At 46.3% G+C, this 26,458-nt stretch overlaps 1 protein-coding gene across 1 annotated transcript in view; it reads right to left on the bottom strand.

Moving 5' to 3' along the window:
- The window catches only part of ZDHHC15 (zDHHC palmitoyltransferase 15), a 53,315-nt gene extending 39,921 nt beyond the window's left edge, over positions 1-13,394 (bottom strand). Inside the window, exons 1-4 of the mRNA XM_088445561.1 lie at positions 13,232-13,394; positions 12,202-12,228; positions 6,147-6,241; positions 5,707-5,827 (exon numbers count right to left, since the gene is read on the bottom strand). Coding sequence (XP_088301687.1) covers positions 5,707-5,827; positions 6,147-6,241; positions 12,202-12,228; positions 13,232-13,367 — 379 coding nt within the window. The 5' untranslated portion in view covers positions 13,368-13,394. The remainder of the gene's footprint in view (positions 1-5,706; positions 5,828-6,146; positions 6,242-12,201; positions 12,229-13,231) is intronic.
- Positions 13,395-26,458: the final 13,064 nt, after the last annotated feature.

The following is a 26,458-nucleotide window of genomic DNA, read 5'->3' as shown; positions in this document are numbered from 1 at the left end:
CAAGTCCCAAGGCGCCACAGGTGGTACAAATGGCGTCTGAATTCGCAGAACACCTTGCATAAAGGTGCGCACATCAGGGATTGTAGCAATCCTACGATGAAACCAGACAGACAGGGCAGAAACCTGCACCTTCAAAAGAAGCAAGGCGAAGCCCATGGTCTAGTCCCGCTTGTAGGAAGGCTAGCACTCTAGACAGACGAAACTCCAGGAGGTGCATAACCTCTCGGTCGACACCACTGGAAGAACGTATGCCACACACGATGGTATATCCTCGCGGAAGACGGTTTCCGAGCTCTTAGCATGGTCCGCACTACAGAGCAGGAAAACCCCTGGACCTTAACATGGCCGTCTCAACAGCCGCGACGTCAAAGATAGCCGAGTCAGGTCCGGGTGAAGACAAGGACCCTGTGACAGAAGGTTCGGTCGTAGCGGCAACCGCAGAGTACTGTCCACGGACAGACCTTGAAGGTCCGAGAACCAGTGCCGTCTGGGCCATGCGGGTGCTATCAACAGGAGCGTCCCTCCTTCCCGTTTGAATTTCCGGACTACCCGCGGAAGAAGGGAAAACGGGGGAAACAGATAAGCGAACCGAAACGTCCACCAGACGGACAGAGCATCCACCAGAGACGCCTTTTCGTCTCTTGTGCGAGACCCGTACACCGGCAACTTGTTGTTGTGTCGGGACGCCATGAGGTCGATCTCTGGAAGACCCCACCTGTCCACCAGCAGTTGAAAAACGTCCAGGTGCAGGGACCATTCCCCCGGATGAACGTCCTGGCGACTGAGAAAGTTCGCCTCCCAGTTTAGCACTCCCGGAATGAATACCGCTGATATGGCCGGGAGATTGCGCTCCGCCCATACCAGGATCCGGGACACCTCTGCGAGAGCCGCCCGACTTCGGGTTCCTCCTTGCCGATTTATGTAGGCCACGGTGGTAGCGTTGTCCGACTGGACCTGCACTGGGTGACCTTGGAGAACCCGATGTGCCTGCTGGAGAGCATTGAACACCGCGCGAAGCTCCAAGATGTTTATTGGAAGCTCCGTTTCTGCCCAGGAACAAGTGTGGACCTGAGATTGCTCCCCAGCCCCGAAGACTGGCATCCGTCGTCAATTGGACCCAATTCGCCACCCAGAACGGACGACCCGTGTTGAGATGGGTTGTCTGCAACCACCAGGCTAGGGACAGGCGAACCTCCGGAGTGAGCACCATCGTCTGGGATTTGAGACTCTGAGGCAGTCCATTCCATTTGGACAGGATCAGGTACTGCAGAGGTCTGGAGTGAAACTGGGCATATTCCACCATGTCGAATACTGACACCATGGAGCCCAGTATCCTCATCGCCGAGTGCAGAGACACCCGGCGGCTCTGCAGACAACTGCGCACCCTCAACTGCAATGCAGAGATCTTTTCACCCGTCACAAAGATCCTTTGCTGTCCGGAGTCCAATAAGACTCCGAGGTGCAGAATCCGCTGAGACGGGATCAGGGTGGACTTCTGCCAGTTTATTAACCAGCCGTGCCATTGCAGTACCGCAATGGTCAGGTCCAAGTGGCGTAGAAGGAGCTCTGGAGATCCTGCCACCAAGAGAAGGTCGTCCAAGTACGGTAACATGCGGACTCCCTGCAGCTGCAGGGAAGCCGCTATGACCGCCATCACCTTGGTGAAAACACGTGGTGCTGTCGCCAGGCCAAAAGGTAACGCCGGAACTGAAAGTGGTCGTTGCGGATTGCAAACCTGAGGAACGGTTGATGACGTAACAGAATAGGGACATGCAGGTAAGCGTCCTGTATGTCCAACGACACCATGTAGTCCCCAGGTTCCAGCGCCAGAATGATGGACCGTAGGGCCTCCAGCCGAAACTTCGGCACCCGCAAAGACTTGTTGAGAGCTTTGAGGTTGAGTATCGGACGATACGACCCATTGGGTTTCTGCACCAAAAAAAGAGATTGGAATAGAAACCCTGGCCCCTCTGGGAGAATGGAACAGGCACTATAACTCCAGCCTGGAGCATAGTGTGCAAGACCTTCCGCAGTTCCAAGGCTTTGTTCTGGTCTGATGGCAGACCCGTGGTGAAAAATCGAGACGGGGGTCTGTGCCGGAAGGAGAGGGCGTACCCGTGAGAAACCCCCTCGAGAACCCACGTGTCTGTCGTGGTGACTGACCAACACCGGGTGAACTGCAGCAGGCGGCCTCCCACTTTGGGATCCCCCAAAAGGAGGCCCGGACCGTCAGGCCGCAGGCTTGTCATCTGGCTTAGGGGCCGGACGTCTGGTACTCCAGGCCTGCTTCCGGGGCTTGGCCGATTTTTTGGGGCCAGCCTGTCGGGGAAAGGACTGCGGCTTAGGCCTACCCTGGGCCCTATAAGGCCGAAAGGACGACGTACCTGAACCGGAAGGAACTTCAGCAAACGGGAGACATGCCGATTTAGCTGCCGCCAGTGTGGCTACAATTTTGTCCAGGTCCGGACCAAATAGAACTTCTCCATTAAAAGGCAATGCTTCCTTTTTGGAATCTGCGTCCGCCTTCCAAGATCGCAGCCATAAGGTGCGACGAGCAGCTACAGCTGCCGAAGAAATCCGAGACGCCAGAGTGCTGATATCCAAGGCCGCTTCGTTAATATAAGTGGCCGAATCCCGGAGATTGCCGATCAACTCCGTCTGTTCAGCCGAACAGTCGGAATTGAAGGACGCCTCCAAAGTATCAGCCCAGCGCTCCATAGCTCTGGCAACCCAACAAATGGCCATAGCTGGTCTAGCTGCCCCCCCCCCCCGCAAGGGAATAAACGGACTTTAGGCAGATCTCCACCTTGCGGTCCGTAGCATCCTTTAGGGAAGACATGGATGGCATGGGTAATGTGGCACTACGGACTAGGCGTGTCACATGAGAATCCACCTGTGGAGGGGATTCCCACTTAGAAAAATAATTATCCGCAAACGGATAAGCCACCGCCAAACGCCTCTGCGGCTGGTACCGTTTGCCAGGCTGTTTCCACGCCTCCTCTAAATGGTCCACCAATTGACCCGAAAGAGGAAACACTGTGGCGTCACCCTTAATATCCTTAAAAAAGGCATATTTAGATTTGGACACCAGAGGATCTTCATCCTCAATCACCAAAGCTGTGCGGACTGCTCAACTAAGTCCAGGAATATACACCTTGGACCTAGCGTCCGCCTCTTTAGAACGGAGAGGTTCCTGGTCCGAAAGATCCAGAATCTCCCCATCATCAGACGTCACGTCGTCATCCTCATAAGGAGCAGACAGAGACGCCACCGGCCGTTTATGTGGCCGCAAAACACACACTCCCCTTGTAACACATCCGATAAGTGCTGTACAGAACAAGTCAGGGAATTAACCCAAGCAGGCTCGTGAGAGACCTGGGGAGGGGAAATAGGGAGACTGTGGGGTACCATCAATTGTCTCGGGAAACCCTGCATGGGTGACGACACCACTGATTGCTGGGACAATCCCATCTGTGAGAACGCAGGCTGCGGAGCTAACTGGCCCACCAGGGTTGTAAGCGCTTTGGCAAAACAAGCCCAGGGCGGCTCCTGTACCGGTGCTGTGACCGTAATTGGCCGCGCCAATAAATAACACTGCCGGCATAGCCCTTCCGCGCTACCCTCCCCCTCCGCTATAGGTACCTTACACGTAGTACACTGAAGCTGGAGAGGAAAGTCACTCTCGGACATGATGGAAAGTATGTGACCCCTCTCACCAATACTTAGTTAGTATAGCGAGAATCACCCTGCAAGCACCGCACCGCAAGGGCTTTAGCAGAAAGAACAGGGACAGTGAGAAAGTAAAGTACAGGCAGCAGCGCTAGCACAGTCACATACAATGCACAGAAAAATAAATCCTGCACTATCAGCGCTGATACTCAACTACGCAGACACAGAGTCTGGTAGGACACAGCGCTGCATACACAGACCTGACCAAGCGGAGGAGAGGTATGCCGGGGGACCCAGACCACGATTCCTCCGTCTAAGACTTCCAGCAGTGTTCACCATGCGTTACTGAAGATGGCCACCGAGGAGCATAGAGGAGGCTGGCCTGGGGGAGGAGCGCTGCCACAGGGCCAGTCGGCATGTGCAGAGAGGGCTGTGTGCAGCGGGGGAGGCACCGGCTGTGAGACAGGGAAGGCGCGCTCCCCTGGCATGCATTTAACCCCTGGGACGCCGCAGCGCTACCGCTCTGCTGCGGTCCACTGTCCCAGGGGGGTAGTGGAAGCGCAGGTTAATACCTGGCTCCACGCTGCAGCCAGTCCCCAGGGAGTCCCCTGCCTGGGGACTATTGGACAATGTTCAGCAGGGTCCCACCGCGGGACCCCTGCTGCTTACCTGTAGTCCCTCTTAGATCCGGCCATGGCCCAGAACATCTGGGGTCACCGCTAGCTGTGACCCCAGATGCTTACCAGCATCCCCGGATCGGTACCGGCATTCTGGTACCGGCGGGGGTGTAGGGAAGACAGCATGGACGTCAGTACTGACTGTCCATGCTGTACTTCCAGATGTGCAGCCACAGCTGCAATGAAGAAAACTTCAGGGGCTCTTCTAAGCCCCCCTCTAGCAGGTGCATCCGACTCCGGCCGGGCACCACACGAAACTGAGATGCCTTGGCTCGGGGTATAGGAGGGGGACCCTAGTGCATCCTGGGAGGCTGAAAACTTAACTCTATGGTGCCCGATGCCATCACCTATACCCCAGGGTACCCTATGGACCCTGAAGTAGAAAAAGAAGGTATGAGGGTTATTATTTAACATTGCACTAAGGTGCAACTATGAACAAACACAACAAGGCCCACACTGCTTACACTTCATTACTTTACATTTTTCTGTACGGATAATAAATTATTGCTATATTATATTGCACATGTTAATGTTTAAATGACACAGGTGGAATGGCACTTTTCTATAATAGTGCAATTGGAAGGCCTTATATCAGAGTTTCCCAAACTCCGTTACAACAGGGCAGGGTTTAAGGATATCCATGCTTGAGTCCAAATGGTTAAATCAAATTGACAGAGATACTAATTAAGTTACCTGTGCTCAAGCATGGATATCCTTAAAACCTGGACTGTAATGGCGGAATTTAAAAAACTGTGCCTTATATGCTGTGGAATAACCCTTTTTGCAAGTAAATGCAACTTATTGATAAGCTTGTACTGGACAGATAAAAGGTTGCTATGATATTATTATGCTTTGCATATTACAGCAATGTTAGTAAAATAAATATTCAATGGGCTCGATTCAATTCAACACGAATTGAATAGCGCCGGGAAGCAGCTGCACTCCCTGAGCTATTCAATTCAGCGCGCTGTTAAGCCCGACTGACAAAACTACGTGCACGATGCAGTTTTCTGCCCTTAGCGCGGCAGAAACAGCACGCCAGGCAGTTAAGTCGGAGAATGCATGTTCTCGCAACTAAAGACCATGTTTAAGCCGTTCTCCGACATAACAATGCGCTGAATTGAGTAGCTCCAGGAGCTCCTTCCCGGCGCTATTCAATTTGTGTTGAATTGAATGGTGCCCACTAAATGCCTTATGGTTTTTAATTTAGAGTATCATTCAAACAAAATTTTGCCAACAGAAAACTTAATCATAGATGAGGATAAAATGGACAAAAACCATAAAAACCATTGAAATGCAATGATAAAATCAGGCATCTGTATAAATCATATATGGAATGCCTTACATTGGAGCTTCTTACCTCCACTCCCTGTCCGGGTATAAACTGGCAACGTTTTAGCAAATTCAGTCAGTATTTGCTTCTGAGCCTCTGGATGGTCTTCATTGTCATATCGCTCTTTTTCTGCATAGGGCAGCAAGAACTGAAAGTACATATATAGTCACAGACGTGCACAGGTAATGTACCAGTTTCAGGTCAGAATCCTACATCCAGGTTATGAGCAACAGTAATAGCTGGCCATGAAAATTCCTTTGTGAGATTTTAATTGGCTGGTAAAATAGCATATAATTTTAGAGTTTCTTAATTTAATTTAACAGCAATGTAGGTTACATATATTTACACATATATAAACCTGGCAAAAAATTAGACACTAAAATATTTTATATGTTATTTATATTAGATAGCATAGGTCTGCAAATACATCACTTGGAACAAACCGTTAAGCCATAGGTCAATCTTACCTTTTTTGTTGGCTGCTTTGGAGGGGTAAAAATCGCTTTCCAGTACGTCCAAACAAAGAGTAGGAAAAATATATGAAAGATGAAGAGGTAAGCAACTGCCGATGAGAGAGAAAATATATTAGAAGAGAACATATTTACAATTAAAAACAGATTATACAGTAATATAAAGTAGTTATCAAAGTTTCAAGGAAAAGACGACCAACTACTTTCATGTTGTTTGATTCCATATCAGTAATGCACCAATTAGCATTCTGCCTCATAGCCGACCAATTATTTTATCACCAAAGGTGTAGAGTAATAGCAATAGTTAAAAAGTACAACTAAATTAGAACAAAAGAAAAGTTAATATATGATAATTACATTATCAGAGGATGAAATAGATATGGGATCTATTTATAGTACTGCCTGGGATTTCTGTATAAGGGATTTTTACTCATTTTGTAGAAGTACAGCCATGGCCAAAAGTTTTGAGAATGACACAAGTATTGGTTTTCAAAGTTTGCTGCCTCAGTGTTTTTAGACCTTTTTGTCAAATGTTACTAAGGTATAGAGAAGTATAGAAGTATAGAGAAGTAAAATTACAAGCATTTCAAAAGCTTTTATTGGCAATTAAGTTTATGCAAAGAGTCAATATTTGCAGTGTTGACCCTTCTTTTTCAAGGCCTCTGCAATTCGCCCTGGCATGCCGTCAATCAACTTGTCTCTTTGAGAAAGCCCCCATTTTATAGGGGCGAAACGCGTCAGTGGACCCCCTGGTTGTGAGCATCTTCAAGTGCAACAAGCTTTCCTGGAGGAATACAATTGAAGCACCAAGTCTGTGGGATCGTCAACAAGCTCCAGTCCGAATATCACTCAGCTGACGAGCACGGGAGACAGAGTGATTGCTGGTGCAACATAATCCTGGCTCCGGCGGCTGCTTAATCAATACGGGAAGCCTGATCTATCACCCGCTTTAATAATATATAAGGTACACTTGCCAACAGCTAGCCGCAGGTACTTTGTGCTTATTTCAGTGTGATAATCAGCTTGTCAATTCTAAATGGTTCCTTTGGATATTATTGTGGAACTTTAATTGGAATAATCATCACGCTATTGGAGTTTTTTATATCCAATTCAACATTGCAACAAAGTAATGTGTGTACACACAAACACACGAGACTGTTAGTATTTTTACTATTTATTATTTTTCATTTATTTTATTGAATGTGTATTTACATGGTGAGAGATATAGGTTTTAAAATCTTATTTGTGATTAAATATAATACGTTTAACATTTAACAGAGCCTTGACTGTTATATATTCTGCCATTTCACAAACTAAAGATTTTCAACAGTCTTAAGTATTTTTATTTAGCTTGTTTTGGTGGCTATACACAGACCCCAGGTTTATGACATGGAGATGTGAATTCATTTGTTATTATTTAATGGTATTGTAGAGAATTGGATGGTGGGTTTTTGATGAGTGCTGAGATCAATAGAATTGTTTATGTGTTTTAGACCTTTATTGGTGTGTTGCTGCCAGCCTTCAAACGCAGTGGTTCTTGCCCCATAGGGTTGCTCTGTGGTCCGATGATGCAACCGATGTTCCCCCGATGCTGAGTCCTCGGACGCAAGTGGCAGTTCCGAGAAGCAGCTGGTGGGCTTCTCTTTACAAAAGATGCCTCCTGCTGTATTTGCATATGCTCCAAGATCCACTGCGACCGAAGACACAGCAGAGAGACGATTTGCGTCAACCTCTGAATCAGGCCCTATGTCTGGTTTCACAAGTCAGCGCTCACTTACGACTGCATGATATGGGTGTGACAAAGAATTAATAAAAAAAACTATCACTATTAATTCCAAATTCAGCTATCGCTAATGGTGCATACACACGGTCAGATATGTCAGATGAACGATGAACAATTTAACCAACGATTTGAACGATTTTATACTGTATTAAAATCTGGCTGCAAACACATCAGATGTCAGATATCGTTATCTGACATGCGGAAATGCGCATCGTTCATCGTCGCAGGCTCACATGTCAGATTTTCTTTCAGATATGAACGATTGAACAATTTTTAAAATAGTTATCGTTCAGATATGACAGAAAATCTGACATGTGTCTGCACCATAAGACTATTTCAGGAGTAGTCTACTATTAGTCAAGAAGCCTGCAGTTCTCCCTGCTATATCTCAACAACAAATACATTTTAAATCAAAGCCAGTTATCGTTAGTCAAATAATACATGTAGTACAGATATGCAAGTACTTATAGTTTATAACACATGAATTTGAGAACACAGAAGCTTATTAGAAGAGGTTTAATACGAGAAAATAAAATCCTTAATGGACATAAGTTATGGGTATATAATATAGTGTTCCCACTAGGCTGTTTTAGCGGGTTATGTCTCCACCCGCGGGTCACAGTGTTCCGCGGGTGGTCAAAACGGCGGCGCATCGGTTACCGCCGGTGAATGGATGCCGCAACTGAGACTGCACTTGTAACACCAGGTAACTTGGATAGATGATGTCTCTGCAGACTGCACTAAGACATTTTTTTCAATGATAAACTCCATTTTTTGTGTTTTGACTACTTTTATGAATACTGCCTTTTTGAACACTAAAGTTTCCTTGAATGTCCAGGTTGTGAGTGCATCTGTGTTCCTATGTTTAGCTTGTGATCCTGCAGGATATGCTATGAAATTCTGGTCCGTTACAACTAGACGCAAACCTCTCATGGCACGAGTGAGGCTGTATGCCACAATCATTGTACCGCCGGACTAGCAGATCTTTGTTTGCAGACCCATAGGGCTGCGTACAAGAATTTGCGGGTGTGGCATGTGTTCAGGCCACGAGTGTGTGTGGGGGGAGGGGGGGGGGGGGGCTGGTGGGCGAAATCCAGAGCGTGCTGTTTAGTCCGACTAATTATTACTTCTCGCACCTTCCTGGAGGTGCGAGGAGAAATCTGACTACAGTGCAGGTGGCGAGCCTGTTTTCCGGCTTAGCACGGCACCAACAGCCTCGCAGCCGGCACTTTAGTCGGAGAATGATGGTTCGCGACTAGACACCCAGGTTAAGTCGCCAGAACTGGCATGCTCCGACTTAACGGCTTCCCGTCAGAGTAAACATTGCGGTGAATTGAACAGCTCCAGGTGCTCCCTCCCAGCGCTTTTCAACTCTCCAACTAAATTGAATCGCCCGCTTAGTGTTTTCATCATATGAATGTAAATTCCTCTTGCTGATAATTTCTCTAAAGGGCTCAATGTTAGTAATGATTACTACATATATTCATTGTTTCTGGTTTAATTTACTCACAAGCATCCAGCCTGCTTAGTAACCATCTATACAATCAAGTTAGTAGTTCATTCATATTAGGTTTTCCTTCTGAAATTTTAATTGGCTGTTTGACCACAAGTGCTTGATATCCGGCACCTCTTTTCTAAATAAAATAAGCAGTAAACTGCCAGAGGTGTAAAAAAAATAAAAAAAATATCACGTAAGAAAAAACAGAAAGAGCATGTAAATTTCTGAGTTATAAAAAAAATTATTAAGAACTTACAGCTGTTCTGCAGCAATAAAAAAGATGCTTACCTGGGACATGAAGCACTGCCAGAGGACTACTGAAGACTGGAAGAAGGTCTTATGGATCGATAAATCATAATTTAATAACTTTGATTAATCACGCATAGTTTTTGTAAGCCATGAATTAGGCAAAAGGATGGATCCCAATGAGTGTGGGGTTTATTAACTAAGCAGTGACTTTTAAAGTTGACACTTCATGAAGTGTTAAAGCCCAAAATGTAAAAGGACAATGCTTTTTATAGTAAAACATGTTTTTGTTCCTGTTAAAAACATTGCCCTTTTAAATGTTGGGACTAAACACATCAAGAAGTTGCTGCTTGCTTAGTAAACAAACCCATGACATCAGCTGTCAAATATGAAAGAGGAAGCGTGATGTTCTGGGGGCTCTTTAGCAGGGTCTTGAGTTAGCTATTTCCACAGAGTGACTGGCATCATTAACCAAAAGGGCTACCACAGCATTTTGCAGCTCGATACAATACCCCTGGTGAAAACCTTGTTGATCAAGTGTTCATACTACAGCTAGATAAAGACCCAAAATATATTTCCAGGCTACTTTCAAGTAAAAACATGAGTAGGCTTCAAATCATGGAATGGCCAGCACAGTCTCCAGACTTAAACCCCATTGATTGTAAATAAGAGAAAAGGGGCTGAGCTAAAATAAGATCTTTGGACCACAGTGAAGAGGAGGGTGCTGGAAATATGTGGGCTACCCAACCTACTTGTAACACAATATTAACAGGGACAAACCAGCGCTCGCCCAAGGGGGAGAACGAGAAGGAAATTAGTATTAAACGATACTAAAAATTTAATATGAAAAACACACTGATATGATTAGTATAACTTTATCATGTATGTTTTATAATAATGTATTAAAAACACTACCAAGCTATCTTTTGCTGTATGTAGAAGAATATATATAGAATAAAATGTAAAGTGCATAAAAATGTATACTATCACTAAAAAAATACTATATAAAATGACAATCGTTCTTATTAATGTATCAAAACCCTAATACCGGTATACAAAGAAGAATGTTAGACAAAAAGACAGGACATACATAAACATTCAAGGGGTATTCGATTGTCCCAAAACAAGGTGCACAGTTGCAGGACGGGAGGTATAAAAGGGTCTTCTTATCCTAAAAAACAAAGTTGCGCAGTATTAGGAATACAGAATCTCCTTATTTACCCCACAGTGCTCCACTTTACCCCACTATAAAGCCCTCACGTGCAGTGTTATCACCTCAGAGCACTGTGGGGTAAAGAAGGAGATTCTGTATTCCCAATACTGCGCAACTTTGTTTTTTAGGATAAGAAGACCCTTTATACCTCCCCTCCTGCAACTGTGCACCTTGTTTTGGGACAATCAATTACCCCTTGAATGTTTATGTATGTCCTGTCTTTTTGTCTAACATTCTTCTTTGTATACCGGTATTAGGGTTTTGATTCATTAATAAGAACGATTGTCATTTTGTATAGTGCTTTTTTTTAGTGATAGTATACATTTTTATGCACTTTACATTTTATTCTATAGAGATTATTCTACATACAGCTAAAGATAGCTTTGTAGTGTTGTTAATATATTACTATAAAACATACAAGATCTTAATAAAGTTATACTAATATCAGAGTGTGTTTTTTGGATTACCTTTTTAGTATCATATAATACTAATTGCCTTCTCGTTCTCCCCCTTGGGCGAGTGCTGGTTTTTCCCTGTTTATATTGTTAAACCCCATTGAGCTGGTTCGGGATGAACTGGAGAGAAGAGTGAAAACAAAGCAGTCTTTGGGGTAGACTTACTAAAGTGAGAGTTTTTAGAAGTGGAGATGTTGCCCATAGCAACCAATCAGATTCTACTTAACATTTAACTATCACCTTCTAGAAGATAATCGCTAGAATCTGATTGGTTGCTATGGGCAACATCTACATTTCTAAAAACTCTCACTTTAGTAAATATACCCCTATAAGTGCAACTCATTTGTGAAAAACTTCTGCATTAGTGGTGGGAAGAACTTCGGTGCGTTCGGTGGTTATATCTGCAAAAAGTGGCTACTTTGAGAATTCATACTGCAAATTTAGATTACATTTTGTTAATCAAAATGACACTGTAATTTCTTTATTTTTTTTGTCATCCAATTATTTATGTATTCTATACTTTAATTTCAGAGTACATTGAGATATTAAACTGTATATTTAAATAAAAAAACTAGAAAGATAGTGTTCGAAAACCTCTTACCGGTAGTTTGTGTGTATATATTTAATACATATACACATACACAGACATGAGACTTGAGGAAGTCAGGCTTGTATCTTACATTACTAGGACCTTTAGCTTTCTCTGAAAGTGTCCACTGTATTTACAGTAGTGTGCAGTAGCAAGTTTAAGAGGCTGGTCCTGCAGCACAAAAGCAAGAGACTAGCATGTGACGGTTTGTATTCTCATATTGGAATCCACGGCAAAGTAAAAACAAACAATTAAATGCATTTCTTACCTTTTTCCAAAGTATTTTCTACAGTCACTGCAAAATAAAGATGAAAATAACTAAATGAAGCTATCCTAGTAACCAATAATAATACAATTTCACTCATGCAAACTTAAAGAAATCATCATCTAAATATGTATTGCTTTTAGTACAAGTCACCTATATATTCCGGACACTGTTTATGCTGCACATGTTCTATCCATTAGTGTCTAGGTTGCCTGCAGAAGACTCCAAGGCCTTCTGTAAGGACTCTGCCGTCTAGGTTAATTATGGAAGATTGTATGTCTCCTGGAAAGAGATGTAAGGCAGGTAGACTGCAGCCACTAATAAATGTGAAGGAATTAAAATGCAAAAAAATAGTGATGTGTAGAAACTGCCAACTTAGGAAAGAAAGGAATCTGGCTGTACCTACATGAAGGGGCATTAGCATTACGGTTATGACTAGAATAGAGGGCTGCAGGGGACCGGTGACGTGACACCCACGTGACCCGGCATGAAAGGGGGAGGGACGGGGATGCTAACGGGGGACCAAAAGTGTCCGCTCGCCACGCTTTGGGCACGGTGGCTCGCTGCGCTCACCACAAATATTTATTCCCCCTCTATGCCCTCGTGGATGGTAACGCAGGAGCGGTCCAGCCTCCTGCAGCGGTCATGTGGTTGATACGTTACAGAGGTCCTTTCTGCACATAGGATCTAGCAGCAACCTCAGCATTACTGAGCTACAGTGTCTAGAATACAAACTAGGAATACACAGGAACATTCAGTCAGTAGGTGCAGGAAATACACGGGATAGGCAGAAGACAACCAGTATAATCTCCCCATAATACAGAACCTACATAATGCAGAACTACACATGCAGATAAATGAGCAGCCCCGTCCATACATGTGTGACTGACACATAGCAGATAGACAGACAGGCGGAAAGGGCACTTCCTCATACACCAGGCAGTGTGTGTGTCACACACGGAACATGCCTAGAGACACAGGTAGAAACTATGGCCCTTTACCCCTCCCAAACACTTATGCAGCCGCTTCTCACCCAGGCACAGCTCCCACACGTAGGCATAGTACGACCAGAGCACCACCAGGGATATAATGACCACTGGCACCCAGGAGAACAGCCGCTGGCAGCACCTCAGCCCCGTGGACAGAGACATCCCGCAGCCAATCTGCATCCTGCTCTTTCTGAGCGACGGCTCGACGTTCCTCTTCTCTAGATTACCTTATCGGCATTCGATTAACGCAGTGAAACGCGCATGCGCCAGATTTAAATCAGCACGCAGCGCCCTCTGGTGGAGTCAGTGTGCCAGACTGCTGTGACATGTTGACAATGTGAATTAAAACTGCAGGAGGAGGCAGCACTGCTGCAGAGTACATACTGTATATACAGAGACAATATGCCCCGGCTACCTTTATGAATGAGAACGGTAGAATAAGTTTAGAAGAGTGTTATCTGGTGGATTGGGTGGAATAATTAGTTTTAAAATGGTTTCATGACAAGTTGATAACTACTGTAGGAATTCACGACAGTTGTACATAAAGCTTGATGTAAATCTGTCAAAGAGACAAAAGTTACTTTCAGGGACTGGCAGCACCGTATGACCAACAGTCTCATGTTCAGCACCGTATGACCAACAGTCTCATGTTCAGCACCGTATGATCAACAGTCTCATGTTCAGCACCGTATGACCAACAGTCTCATGTTCAGCACCGTATGACCAACAGTCTCATGTTCAGCACCGTATGACCAACAGTCTCATGTTCAGCACCGTATGACCAACAGTCTCATGTTGCCATGACCAGAAGATCACTTTTCCTGACATTGTAGAAGTGAGGGGCTTATTTGTCAAGCTGCTTAAATTTAGCTAAAACTGCCATTTCCGCAGGATTAGGGCAATACTTAGTAATGCTGCCATTCTGTAGTGCAGGAGATAGCCTTCAGTAATACTTCTTTTGGAGCAACTGTCCCAGTATTTCATTAAGAAAAAAAAAGGGGAGTATTTTACACACTCCAGTTCAGCTTTAATGGTCAATTCACTTAGGTGCGACTTGGGTCCTGCCAGCCGTACTCGCGGCGAACTTGCACCACAAATAGCACTTGTACTTCAATTACAAAGTCATATTGCTTTTTGGGAGGAAATTTGCATTTATTTGCGTGCAGCCCGCTGACAGGTAGGAATAAATCTTTATTTTATGGTAACAATGTTGGGACCAGCAGCGGCTCCTTCCCTCTTACCTGAGGGGGCTGCTGGTCTGGCAGTGGCCGGCCGAGTCCTGGCGCATTCACTGCAGTCCCGATAAACCGTGTAGGGCTGCCCGAAAGGCAGAGCAGCTGCATCAACCTGAAGCCGGTCTCTGCTAATAGCAATCCGGACTGGCAGTCCCAGGGGGAGGAGTTTACCCCGTGACTAATTGTCAACTTGGACTTATTCAATTAGGTCCTGTATCACCCACACATTAAGCCCTGAAGGTGCACTTTTCCTTGCAGATTTAAGAGCAGCAAAGAAAAGTTTGCATTAAAATGCACCCTCTTGGTTTTAATGTGCAGGTAACCACATTTTACCCAAAACCTAAAGGTTAACGTGCTTTGGGTGTACTGCACTGGGAAATTGCAAACAAAAAGTATGGTGGGAAATTGCAGAATAATTAAATAGCTTCGGATGTGGAATCCAGAGCTTTTTCCCTGCGTGGTAAACCCTGAGCCTAATTGGATATGCACTGTAATAAAGTGTTAGCCAGGGCCAGATTAACAATGGGGCAGATGGGGCTACAGCTCCAGGCCTCCACAAAAAAATAGGCCCATCATCATTGCAGCATGCTGATGACCAGCTGGTCACACAGTCTGTCAAAAATCATAAGTATTAAAATAATATTTCTATTTTTTTTCAAAATTCAGCAAGTTTTCTATTTGAATGTATTTAGGTAGACAGTGGGGCTGATAGTGTAGGGGTGTACACGCCCACATGGCTATAGTCACACCCACACATCAGTGTTGCTCCTCCTCTTCTCATTATAGTCCCTCAGGCCCATGTGGCCCTTAATCCAGCTATGGTGTTAACAAGTCTTCCCTATGAAGTACAGTATCGCAAGCAGTGGTGGATTTTCACCAGGGGCTGCTGGGCTGCAGACCCCCCCCCCCAGTAAAATCCACCATTCGCAGGAACTGCCTTGCAGTGGCAGTTTCTTTCCATGGTTAGTGTTCCCTGCTAATCCATACCTCCCAACATCTGAAGCTGGAAAGGAGGGACATGAAAATTGGGGGCGTGTCCTATCAACAATGGGTAGGGCCTCGCGGGAAATGCCACGCCCCCGTTTTCCTCATGCTGGGGGCTTGCCCAGCGCTCCGGGAGCTGCTGGACAGGCCCCCACTCTCTAACAGAGTCGGCACAGTGTATATGGATGACACGTGCATGCGCTCGTCATTAAGTCACCGCTGCTCAGATCTGCAGAGCATCAGTGTAATAGTGATCTCCCCAACTCCCCCCCACCCGAGGGACACTGCGGCCCGTGGATGGGACAGCGGGACAGTGCCTCTAAAACAGGACTGTCCCGCTGGAATTGGGACAGTTGGGAGGTATGTAGTCACATGATGGACAAGATTCCTCCCCCTGGGAATGCCAGTCCGGACTGCAATAGCGGAGAGCACTTCCCATAGGAATCCACTCCCCTGGAATCATGGCAGCCCTTACCAGTTTCTAGAGCAGTGATTTTCAACCTTTTTCAACTCGAGGCACACAACGCAAGATTTTAAAATTGCCATGGCACACCATCCGGGCGATTAGGCATGCGCGGACTATGAAAAAACATACATATTGGCTTCCACATAAAAAAACATACACATTGGCCTCCACAGGACTAAAACACATTACATTAGCCTCCACAGGAATAAAATGCACATACATTGGCCACCACTGAAAAAAATAACATTGACTGGACCCCACAGAAACAAAAATAAAAATAAAATTCTTCCCATAGGAAAAACAGTCAAATTGGCTGGCCACACAGAAAAATATAAACCACATTGCTCCCAAAAAAAACCAAAACATTGGATGGCCCCCACAGAAACATATAAACCATATTGCCCCCCACAAATATATAAAACCATTGGCTGCCCTCACAGGAAAATACCAACCACATTGATCCCTACCAAAAACAAAACTTTACACTGGCTTCCACATACCTACCTGTCACTCACACTCAGAGCAGTATGCGGGCAGGCAGGATGGAGGGAAAGTGGGCTGGCTGGCAATGCAGCGTGAGTGACCTGTGATGCACACCGCCGCGGCTAGGCAGGTCACGGCCCGGGCGCACCTGAGCCTCCCAGAGGAGCTCAGCGGCAGCGCTGCCCACTCTGCAGTTCTATAATGTAACCGGCGGCTCTGACCACACTGCGGCACACTTCACAACCACCTGCGGCACGCACACTTGTCTGTCATGGCAAATAGCGGTTGAAAACTGCTGTTCTAGAGGCTGCAGCCAATGCAGTCCCTAGAAGCCAGCCGGCTTGTTAAGCCACGTGCATGCATGGGATCTCGATCCTGCGAATGCGCACTATGACAGACTCCACTAGCCAGCAAAGGTAGGTGCTACGGCTGTCTTCAATCCCTTCATGGTTGGCTACACAGTCCTATCCTCCTTCCCCGCTGTGATTTTATTCTGGGCATGTGCTGTGATTAGACCAGGACAGTAACTGGGTTAACCCTCTTATTGGAGAACCTGTTGCATCATAAACTTCTTCAAAATTTCCAAAGAGAACAAGTGGAAGTGCTTCCCATAGCAACCAATCAGATCCTAGCATATATTGAATGTACTAAATAAATGATAGCTAGTATTTGATTGGTTGCTATGGGCAACACTTTAGAAAGTTTGATAAATTACTTCCTCAAGGGCATATTCGCCAAAATAAATTTATGGGATGTCCCCTGAAAACACATTTTTGGGCAATATTTGCAAATTTCAAACATCCCCAGAATGTATCTAGGGGGTAACAAAAGCATATGTGATAGATAGGTGTAAGATAGGTAGGTGTAATACACGTAGGTGTAAGATAGATAGGTGTAATATAGGTAGACATAAAATAGATAGGTGTAAGATAGATAGGTGTAACAGAGGGGGAATTCAATTCAATGCGCTATTGAATAACGACGGGAGGGACTCCTGAAGCTATTCAATACACCGCACTGTTTGGGCGTGCTAAGGATTTGTTCTCGCACCCCCCTGGGGATGCGAAGAAAAATCCGACCAAAGTGCCTGGTGCGCGGCTGTTTTTCTGCATAGCACGGCGCTAATAGCCCCACACCCGGCACTCTGGTCAGAGAATGCCGGTTACCACGCCTTAACACCCTTGTTAACACCCTTGTTAAGGCGCGATGACCATGATAACCGGCATTCTCCGACCACACAGCACAGTGAATTGAATAGCTCCGGGAGCTCGCTCCCGGCGCTATTCAATTCGCGTTGAATTGAATCGCCCCCATAGGTAGATATAAAATAGATAATGGTAAGATACTTGTATGTTGCTGTAGGATAGGTAGGCGTAAGATAGACATGTGTAAGATAGATAGGTGTAAGATGGAGTCTGTATGTAATGCCGGTTCTCGGGATGCCTCCTGTCAAAATACCGACAGCGGCACTCCGATGGTTGATATCCATACAAGGGTCAGGTAAGTAAACTTACCCTCCCCCTTCTCCTCCTAACCCTGCTCACCTTGCACCCTAACCCTCCCCATTAGTGCCTAAACCTAAGTCTTCCTCCTTCGTGCCTAAACCTAACCCTCCACCCTTAGTGCCTAATCCTAACACCCTCCAGTGGTGCCTAACCCTCCCCCCTAGGGGTGCCTAACCCCCCTCCAAAACCTAATTCTAACCCCGCTATTCTAGCTAAACCTAACCCTTCCCCCCACCCCCGCGGCTATCAGCTAAGGACGCCCCGGTTTACTTCGTTCAGGCTGGCGTCCTTCTGGATTCCAGCGTCGGAATTAAGATAAGCGTCGCTATCTTAAGTCCCTTGTCGGGCTTCCCCCATCGGGATTTAGACTGGCGGCATCGCGGCCGCTGGTCTCATAACTACATCCCGTGTCAGATAGGTAGGTGTAAGATAGATATGTGTAAGATAGGTGTAAAATAGGTAGACTGCAGTCACTAATGTGGAGGTAAACATCTGAGATATGTGTAAGATAGGTAGACTGCAGTCACTAATGTGGAGGTAGACATCTGAGATATGTGTAAGATAGGTAGACTGCAGTCATTAATGTGGAGGTAGACATCTGCTGCAGTTCCCCTGCTTTCTATTGCAAAAGTAGTTGCCATAAGTTTCTCTAGAGGCTGCTCTATAGTGAGATTTACCAAGCCCCAGAGTGCAAAGTATTCCTGAGCTTGGCCCTGGTAGCTAATGCTATCTGTAGATGGTGTTACATATAGTAGTTTATGGGCTACTCCTTATGCATTTTTATTTTTTTCACGGAGAGAGATTTTCTGGGTCCCACTCCTTAAGCCTCCACTGACGCTTGCACAGCCCTATAGCTGTACATATGCGGTATAGCATTCTTGCTAGGCTGTTTTAGCGGGGCGCCACGTCCTGACCGATTTCTAAAGGGCAGAATGCGCCATGCTTCTCTTAGCCGCTGATGCAGCCTGTGGGTGTCATCCATTTACCGGCGGTGACCGCTGCGCTGCTATTTTACCCAACTGCGGGGCTTTGCGGCCCGCGGCTGGGCAAAATAGCGGTGCAAGGGTCACTGCCGGTGAATGCGCTCGGCATCTAATCACTAAGGGGTTGTTTCATGCCAAATCATCACAGCTTCCAACCTGACCGATTCAGATTTTCATGAAATTTGGTAGGATGATCGGCATAAAGTAACTTTCATATGTAAAATTTTAGCCCTCAGTGATGCAAAGTTTTCATGCTACAGGGTTGCAGAACATGACATAAAATGAAAAATATATGCTTGCAAGGTCAACTAAAACATATCATAACTTCTAATTGTGGTACAACTTTCATGTTGGTCTTGTTTTGAAGTTAAGGGACCATAGTTTTCATAAAAAATAGCAGAAATGAACCAGCTTTGCAGGCATAAGATGAAAGTTTAAGCAGTGTGGGAGCATCAGATATCAAGGAAAAGAAGAAAAGAAGAAAACTATTGCAAAAGGAAAGCTGTAAAAATTGTGAAAGTTATAAAAAAGGATATATTCCATATTCCAGCCAATGAACCTGTGCCTGAGGTTTCTACTGCTTCAGTGTCCTTTAATATCAAATGGGTTGCAGCGCTGAGTCTTAATGTACTTCTTATCCATTTGTCACGCTCTTGATCAAACTACCACTATTCCCTGATAAATTATATTAGGTAAACTGTCTTAGGGCCTGATTCAGCAAGAATATGCTAATGAATGCATACGCACGGCAATCGCAGCAGAATAAGCAGATGCCCAGCACTACATAATACCACCCACTTCCTTTACTTGCGTCCTCTATACCTGGTAAGACAACGGTAACATCGAGAACCATCGGACCCATACGCACAATAGTGGTTGACCTGACCCTCCCGCAGACATGGAGAGACTTCCTGTGTGCATCTAGACCACTCCCCCCCATCACCACCTACAAATGGCACTTCCTGTCAATCACTGTGCTCTGGGTCTGTGTAGCCTCTGCAAACGCAGTTCCCATCGCAATAGCTAGTTCGCACACACGAAAAACATTGACCGATTGCGTGCGTCTGCATACGTGCGTTCCTTGCTATATCAGGTCCTTAGTCCCTTGTATCACTAGTTCTCAATGCACAAGCTGCAGCCAGACTGAGAAGAACACAGTAGGGATGGCCATCGACCATCAATAGTTTACTATCGATGGTCAGTGATTTTGCCATCAATGGCAGAAAGCAAATTATTTTCTGCCATCAATGGCAAAGTGGAACACAATGTTTTTTTTTCTGCTCATGACACAGGTCATAGCCCCGCCCCCTGGCTGTCCACTAAGCCCCGCCACCTGTTTATTTATTAGCCTCCGGCTTGCCCGGCAGCGGTGGCCATCGAGTGGTTCACCATAGACTGTTATTGTACCATCGATGGTTATCTCATATGGTGCCATCGATGTTGACCAATGACAGAAAACCACTGATGGCCATCCCTAGAACACAGAGAGAGACTACAAGACAAGTCTGAACTTGCCAGTTGCATGGTTAGTGCAAAAAGAGTTCAACTGTCTTACTTAATATTTATTTTACTCCTGTTCCCAAAGGCTTCCCAAAATGAAACTTATACCAAAGAGATATTGGCCCTCATTCAGAGCCGTACGCTCTGAGCAGAGCGCACGCTCTGAATGAGGGCCGGGCTCCATTTTCATGGAGCGTCCTCCTGGACGCTCGTATAGCTGTGGGTCACCACCCACAGGCTATACGAGCGTGCATTGTGATGGCCGCGATGGTCGAGACCATCGCGACCATCGAAATTGCCAGCCGGAGCCTGCGGTTGAGGTTTTCAACCGCAAGCTCCGGAGTGATTTTGGCTCTATCAGAGCCAAAATCACTCACACTGACATCACTAGTGATGTCAGTGGGCCGGCTTCTGACGGGAGGCGTTCCCGTGGGAACGCCCCCGTCAGGGAGGCACACCCCCGGCATGCCCACCAAAGGGGGCGTGCTGTCAATCAACATTGACAGCACGCCCCCTTTGATCGGACACAACGGGCGAAGGACTTTCCTTCGCTCGTCGCGTCTGGCGCATGCGCACGACGGAGCTCCCTCCGTCGTGCGCATGCTCAGTCCATAACATCGACCCACTTGCGAGCGGACAGCCGCTCGCGAGTGGGTCTGAATCAGGCCCATTGTATTTAAGTGTATAACATACTTCATGCATACACTTTTTTAGATATTCAAGGTTAAAGGTCACATCATGTGACCTTGAAATGTAAAATTCAATATTTAAATATAAAACAATTTTTATGAAAACTATGGTCCCTTAGCTTCAAAACAAGACCAACATGAAAGTTCTACCACAATTAGAAGCAAAGTTGATTTATTTTAGTTGACCTTGCAAGCATAATTTTTTTGTCATGTTTGCAACCCTGTAGCATGAACACCGTGTATCACTGAGGGCTAAAATTTTACATATGAAAGTTACTTTATGTCATCTATCATCCTACAAAAATTTCATGAAAATCTGAGACGGTTAGGTTAAAAATTTACTTTTTTTGTGATGATTTGGCATGGAACGACACTGAGGACCTCGTTCAGAGAAGGTCGTTGCGGCCGCACGGTCGTACGGCCAACGACCGCAAATTCCGATCGTACGGCAGGTCGACCGTAAACAAAGTGACGCCCATTCATTAGCACTGCACCTCCTCTAGCTACCGACTGATCTGATCGAACGAACCAATCGTAGTCAGGTGCTGTCAGTCGTTGTATGCTAATTATGTTCTGATGTTTGCGGCCGTATGTGTTGTTTTGATGGTCACATGTCATGATTCATGGACTATCGATCAGCTTGTTATGAGCTTGTTGTCAATATCTAATTAAGAGTGTTTAACTCTTGCTGTTCTTTAAAACGAGTTTTTTATCATGTGTCAATAAACTTTATTGTTCATTTCGTGGGTGTTTTCTCCGTTCTCTTTTTTTTCACACTATTTAAAAAGCAAAGTAAGATTTATTATCTGTGAATGTACTGTTAATAAGTGTGTTATCTTTAAAAATACATGTGCATTTTGCGTTAGGATCATTTGCACTCTTATGTTTGCAATTGCACGCTGCCTGTTGTAGCCAATCAAATGTGACCTTATTTTTCGGGCCATATGATTAAAGGATTGGCCAATAGTGGTTTTTTTTGGAAACTGTGTAAATATTTTAGCCAATCATCTTTTTTGTACCCCATGTATATTTCTTGTTTTCTGAAAAATCGGCCATTGCCATCATGGGAGCCGCGGCCTTTACCAGGAAAGAATTGCTGGTCCTGGTGAATATCCTGGACAGGCATAAAGCGGGCGGCCTATGCGGAGGTGAGGCGAGCCCTGAGATGTGCGGGATACAGGTGCAGTATTGCGCAATTAGAGAGGCGCTGGTCTGACCTGCGCCGCCGGTCGCCTGTACTCCTGATGAATTTGCGGGCACAACTACGCAGACGTAAGTATGCGTTTGTTTAAACGTAATAATTAGTGGACTGTTAAAAATGTATGTTCCTTTGCCAATTATATTAGTCAATGTTAAAAATCCCTCCTGTATGTTGTCCCTATTGTCCTGAATGTGTAAAGTGTACTTGTATTGTGTAGCCAAAATTAAAAACTAATATATTTTATTTTTTTATGTTTACAGCGGAGACAGAGAAGGGCACGCAGAATGCAAAGAAATGCAGGTGCCAACCTGCAGCCCTCACCCTCCCATTCACCATCTCCTCAACCCAGCCCTCTCTCCCCACCACCATACTCCCCCAGTAACCCTCCCTCTGTCACAAACGTGGAATTTGGAGCTGTGTTCCCGGACTGGGCCTTGGATCTGTATTATTTGGCGCAGACGCTCGCTGGAGGAGGCTTGGCTTAATGAAGTTTCTCCGCATGAGAGGGTGCAGCGAACTGACAGGAGTTTGAGGAATGCGGCAGTAACGAGATAGCTAGGAAGCTACGTGGAGCGGCTGGATAGCCTAGGGTAGACGTTGGTAGCTGAGTGGCTATGTGGCGTGGCTGGTTAGCCGTGGGTAGATGTTGGTAGCTGAGTGGCTACGTGGTGCGGCTGGATAGCCGTGGGTAGACGTTGGTAGCTGAGTGGCTACGTGGAGTGGCTGGATAGCCGTGGGTAGACGTTGGTAGCTGAGTGGCTACATGGAGCGGCTGGATAGCCGTGGGTAGACGTTGGTAGCTGAGAGGCTATGTGGAGCGGCAGGATAGCCGTGGGTAGACGTTGGTAGCTGAGAGGCTACGTGGAGCGGCTGGATAGCCATGGGTAGACGTTGGTAGCTGAGGGGCTACGTGGAGCGGCTGGATAGCCGTGTGTAGACGTTGGTAGCTGAGAGGCTACGTGGAGCAGCTGGATAGCCGTGGGTAGACGTTGGTAGCTGAGCGGCTACGTGGAGCAGCTGGATAGCCGTGGGTAGACGTTGGTAGCTGAGAGGCTACGTGGAGCGGCTGGATAGCCGTGGGTAGACGTTGGTAGCTGAGCGGCTACGTGGAGCGGCTGGATAGCCGTGGGTAGACGTTGGTAGCTGAGCGGCTACGTGGAGTGGCTGGAGCGCAGTGGGAAGGCTACTTAGCTAAACTAAGAAACTAGTTGCACTGGCAACTTGTGTGAGCATTGGGGATCCTTTTATAGTGGACACTGGGAGCTGACAGGCTGAGAGAGAAGGAGAAGGCTCCTCATTGGTGGAAGTGGGGTCACATGGGCAATCCAAGATGGCCGCGCCCATGGACCGGAGGACAGCGCTTCCTGGAGGTAGTCAGCGGGGACCAGCGGTGAGCAGGAGCCGGCGTGGGAGCAGCACAGCAGCGGGACCCTCCAGAGGACAACAGCGTACAGCGCGGGAGCCGGAAGACAGCGCGGGTCAGCGCCCGCACAGGTAAGCGACGGGGTCTGATTCTGGGGTCTCCAGGCCGGCGTGTGACAGTACCCCCTTCTTCAAGAGTGGCCACCGGACACTTCCTTGGTTTATGAGGAAATTTCACATGGAACGCTTTGACCAGACGGGGTGCATGGACATCGGAGGCATTTATCCAGATTCGTTCCTCCGGACCATAATTCCTCCCGTCGATAAGGTATTGAAGACGGTTGTATCGACAACGGGAATCTAAGATTCTGTCAACTTCGAACTCCTCTCCCTGCTGTGTTTGAACACTAGAAGCTTTAGGCAGGACCTTCTGAAATCGGTTTAAGACTAGTGGTTTTAAAAGAGAAATATGGAAGGAACTTGGAATGCGAAGAAATGGAGGAAGCTTTAACTTGTAAGCCACAGGATTCAGGACTTTGATGATTGGGAATGGACCAATGAATCGCGGAGCAAATTTCATCGAGGGTACTCGGAGTCTTAGGTTTCGGGTAGAGAGCGAGACCATATCCCCAGGTCGGAAATTTGGAATCGCTCGTCTTTGGCGGTCAGCAAATCTCTTGTACCGGGCTGACGTTTTAGTCAGAGAGGAACGAACCTTTTCCCAGATGTTGGAGAATCGTTGAAGGGACATTTTGGCCGCAGGCACATCTAATGTGGGAAGAAGAGGGAAATCTGGCACTCGAGGATGTTAACCAAAAACTGTAAAAAAAGGAGTTGAGCTGGTGGATGTGTGATAATGATTTATGTGGGCAAATTCGGCCCAAGGAAGAAGTTCAATCCAGTCATCTTGGGAGGAGGAGACAAAAGTGCGCAGGAACTGTTCCAGGTCTTGATTGACCCTTTCGGTCTGACCGTTGGTCTGGGTATGATAAGCGGTAGAAAATTTGAGTTTTACCTGAAGGGCTGAGCAGAGTGACCTCCAGAACTTCGCTACGAACTGTACTCCCCTGTCGGAGATGATCTCTTGAGGAAGGCCGTGGAGCTTGAAGATCTCTTTTATAAAGTTCTGGGCGAGTAGAGGTACAGACGGAAGCCCAGTAAGTGGTACGAAATGAGCCATTTTAGAAAAACGATCCACGATAACCCAAATTGTGTTGTGGCCCCGAGATGGAGGAAGATCAGAGATGAAATCCATAGATAGGTGAGTCCATGGCTTAGATGGAATTGCAAGAGGTTGGAGTTGACCATGTGGAACCCGCCGAGGTATCTTGTGTTGGGCACATTTGATGCATGAAGACACATAAGACCTGACGTCCTTTTTCATCGAAGACCACCAATAGGACCGCTGGATAAATTCTAGGGTTTTATCCATACCCAGGTGACCAGAGAACCGGGAAGCATGAGCCCAATGCAGTAACCTCTTGCGGAGTTCCGGAGCGACGAAAGTCTTCCCAACCGGGGGTATAGAAGATAGTTGAGTAGAGGCGAAGGAAGCGGAATTCAAGATTGGTTGGGGCTGCTCCATGGGTAGATCAGGGTTGCTCGTCATGGAACGGGAGAGTGCGTCGGCTTTGAGGTTTTGTGAACCAGGGCGATAGGAGACTTTGAAATTAAATCTGGAGAAAAACATTGCCCACCGGGCTTGACGAGGGTTCAAGCAATTTGCAGATTTAAGATAAAGGAGGTTCTTATGGTCAGTAAAAATGGTAATGGGGTAATGAGCTCCTTCTAGAAGATATCGCCATTCTTCGAGGGCTAGTTTCATGGCGAGTAACTCTTGATCTCCAATGGTGTAGTTCTTCTCTGCAGGCAAAAACTTCCGGGAAAAGGAACCACAGGGATGAAGTTTTTCATCTTTAAATCGTTGGGAAAGCACTGCACCAACACCTTCAGAGGATGCGTCCACCTCCAGGATAAAGGGCCGGGTGGAGTCTGGTTGCTTTAAGATGGGAGCGGAGATGAAGGCTTGCTTAAGAAGTTGAAATGCAGAGGTAGCTTCGACGGGCCATATAGTTGGATCTGCTCCCTTGCGGGTGAGGGCTGTAATCGGAGCTACCAGAGTCGAGAAACCTTTTACAAACTTGCGATAGTAATTGGCAAATCCTAGGAATCTTTGTATGGATTTTAAGGAAGAAGGAAGAGACCAATCAAGAATGGCTTGTAGTTTTGACGAATCCATTTGAAGGCCTGTTCCGGAGATAATGTATCCCAGGAATGGTACACTTGAGACCTCAAACAGACACTTCTCTAATTTGCAAAACAGTTGATTGGACCGCAACCTCTGAAGGACTTGTTTGACCTGGTCTCGATGAGTTTGGAGGTCTTGAGAAAAAATCAAAATGTCGTCTAAGTAAACGACCACACACTTGTACAAGAGGTCCCGGAAGATTTCATTGACGAAAAACTGGAAGATGGCCGGAGCATTACAGAGGCCGAAGGGCATAACGAGATACTCGTAGTGCCCATCCCTGGTGTTGAAGGCCGTTTTCCATTCATCGCCTGGACGGATACGAATTAAATTATATGCTCCTCTTAGGTCGAGTTTGGAAAAAACTGTGGCTCCCTTGACTCTATCAAATAACTCTGTAATGAGAGGAAGAGGGTAGCGATTCTTAATAGTTATTTCATTAAGACCCCGGTAGTCAATACACGGGCGCAAGCCACCATCTTTTTTTTTTACGAAGAAAAATCCAGCCCCTGCTGGAGACGTGGAAGGTCGAATGAAGCCTTTATTTAAGTTTTCCGTAATGTACTCCGACATGGCCTGAGTCTCAGGGAGAGATAGAGGATAGGTTCGGCCCCT

Source organism: Taudactylus pleione, unplaced genomic scaffold (assembly GCF_031769625.1).
Source record: "Taudactylus pleione unplaced genomic scaffold, aTauple2 ptg000381l, whole genome shotgun sequence".
In the NCBI taxonomy this organism is placed as follows: domain Eukaryota; kingdom Metazoa; phylum Chordata; class Amphibia; order Anura; family Myobatrachidae; genus Taudactylus; species Taudactylus pleione.
This window is presented reverse-complemented; position numbering and strand designations above follow the sequence as displayed.